At 42.7% G+C, this 2,555-nt stretch overlaps 1 protein-coding gene across 1 annotated transcript; it reads right to left on the bottom strand. All coding sequences in view use genetic code 11, as the record gives it.

The window, feature by feature from the left end:
• Positions 1 to 1,894: 1,894 nt before the first annotated feature.
• EGR_10940 (hypothetical protein) lies at positions 1,895 to 2,332 on the bottom strand (the record flags this gene model as incomplete). The annotated part of the gene is made up of 1 exon (XM_024500189.1): positions 1,895 to 2,332. One exon carries the CDS (start codon positions 2,330 to 2,332, stop codon positions 1,895 to 1,897), a length of 438 nt encoding a protein of 145 aa, XP_024345400.1.
• Between the last annotated feature and the right edge of the window lie 223 nt (positions 2,333 to 2,555).

Here is a 2,555-nt window from a genome sequence, read left to right on the forward strand (position 1 = left end):
CTTACTCTCTGTTCGCCTCTCCAACTAATGGGTTTACTTCTGGTAGATGAAGTGGCATACGTCTGAGTGGCTACCAGATCGGTCAAGGCTCGCCGGTGCCCATCATATTTTTGCAATGTATGCTCCTTTCATCTTAACATGCTTTTATGAAAACGTATTCCCCTACTTAACTAATAGCTCTGAGAGTTCTTTTTCTATCGATGTGGGTAAGAAGAGTAGACCGCACCCAGAGGTTGTTTAAGATGTTCATGGGTATAGCTGAAACTTTGGATGGGGATTACAAATATCACCGGAGTCTGTTTTTTTAAAAAAAGGGCTTTTGAGGCCTCCGTTCCATGATGGGTGAAAAAGTTTCCTTTTGCAAAATTCAGAACTGCTTTGGTGCTACGTAGAAAATTGGCCACAAGGATTACGTCTCAAGGCAGTTCTAGGCATGTAAAAAATTCTATTATCCTAATTTTTTAGCCCGTGATGAGATATAGAGGTGTCACACCACAATAGCCCTTCCCAGATGGGTGGGTTAATCATTGCCTGTCCTTGAGTTTGCTTGACGAAGAACTAATTTAATGTTGATGACGGGCTAGTTTCTCAATATTCCTGTGACTTAAACTAGAGTTTGCCTCCATCTTCCCTGGTGCTTCTCATCACACTTCTTCCCCTTCACGTCTTTCTTTATCGCTGGATGATTTCTTGCATATTCAGGACTACTCGTTCATGTCATTTTCGCTCCTAATTTCCTCTTTCTACTCACTGTCTAAATCAATTCAGAAGGAGAGTGGATGGAGTAAGGAGCGATTCGTTGGGGATAAGGTCTTGTCGAGGATGCTAAAAAATGGAGGGTCAAATGACACAGTAGACTTTGACCAACCTGTAACTACTAACAGAGAAATTATGCGTTCCCACCCGTATCTGTGGTGCTGCAGTTAATCTGGCTGTTGGTAAGGAAAAATATGAACCTGGACAATGGGGTAAACAAGAGAATCAAAAGATATCAACGCATACACAGGTGTCCACACTCAGGGTGGCTTTGGCCTATAGACTAGAGGAGAAGTTGTGCATTCTCACCATTTTCCGTGGTAAAACAGGTACATGGGATGCTTAAAAGGACGATGGATGAACAAAGGCAGTTGAGTAAGTCAAAGTTTGGCCATCGAACGAATAGCTAACTGATAACAGATCGAGGTACCCACGTTCCCTCTCAACAATACATTGGAGGGATAAACTCTGCAGGTGGGGTCTGGAATGAGCTGAAGCAGTAGAAAGGATTCGAAAACATGCGTGCTGACACAGTTGCTTTATGATGGCAGCAGAGCATTAATGTTCATCACTTTTATCCATTGCAGAGATTTACACTTTGTTTTATATTTAAACTGTCTGCCATGACAGATCCTACAGCTTGCCATTGAGCGATACGTTTGGTAGTGCTAATTTGCTACTCAAACCCGCCCTGTATTTCGGTTTTGCTGCAAAAGTGCGCATACACAACGTACTGATAAACGTGCCACAGCTCTGCAAACATCACACTTGATTAGTCTCTTGACTACTGCGGAGCCTCGGCTGATGTGGATTCGGCCAATTGATCAAATGAATTTGACTTGAGAACGTTGCAGGAGGAGAAGGATGTTGTGGAGTGCAACACAGAAGTAAATGAATAAGAAGTCCAAGCACCCTCATTACCAACTACACAAAGCACCACTGCCATCACTTTCATCGATATCAACAAGCGTTATAATCTTCCGAGCAACCGGTGAGGATCGTGGAAATTGCATCTAACAGAGTTCCTTTAAGAGCCATTTTTTAATGACTTATGTGACTATTAGTTCTGAGGATCCACGAGTTGAAATTAACCATCTTTTAGTCTGCTTCGGCCATTTCCACTAACTAGTACACCGATTTAAATTCTAGAATAAAGAATCAAGCTGACCAGCGTAGGTAGTTTGACAACCGCGCAACCGCAGATTTTTGTCCTTTTACTAGAGGAATTGGTACGATCCATGGGGCCTGTAGTGGCTCTGTTAATTTGCCTCTGGTCATTTCTTTCACCAGATGGTACACCTCTTCCAGCAATGCGTGGTATGCATCTGAGTGGCTGCGAAACAAATCTAACTTCGCCGGCGTCGACTATAATTACAACAACGTCTGATGCTTTCTGGTTAGACCCTTGTAATAGGAATATATCACCATACTTACCCAGTAGCTCCCGAAGATCTTTCATTCCATTGTCGGTTACGTGGCTATGCTGTTCGCACAGGCCACCAGGTTCATCTGCAGCTTCGAGTAGGGCATTGCAAATATCGTGCACGCTTTTACTTGGTAGCGAAAAGGCTGCCATGTCTTTAGTAGTACAGCAAATTAAGGTATCTTCCGAAAAATACAGGATGGTTTTCATGCTGTGTGGAAAACTAACACTAAGAATAGCACCCCAAACTGTATCTGGACTCATAATAAACTTCACCATTTCTGTTTCCTTGCAATACTGTACTTTAATGAAATCTCTTTTTCAACAGCCATCTCCTTTTCTTCTGATGAACATGGCTTGTTAGATGGTAGAGCAG

This window comes from Echinococcus granulosus (assembly GCF_000524195.1).
Source record: "Echinococcus granulosus chromosome Unknown EG_S00307, whole genome shotgun sequence".
NCBI lineage: Eukaryota > Metazoa > Platyhelminthes > Cestoda > Cyclophyllidea > Taeniidae > Echinococcus > Echinococcus granulosus.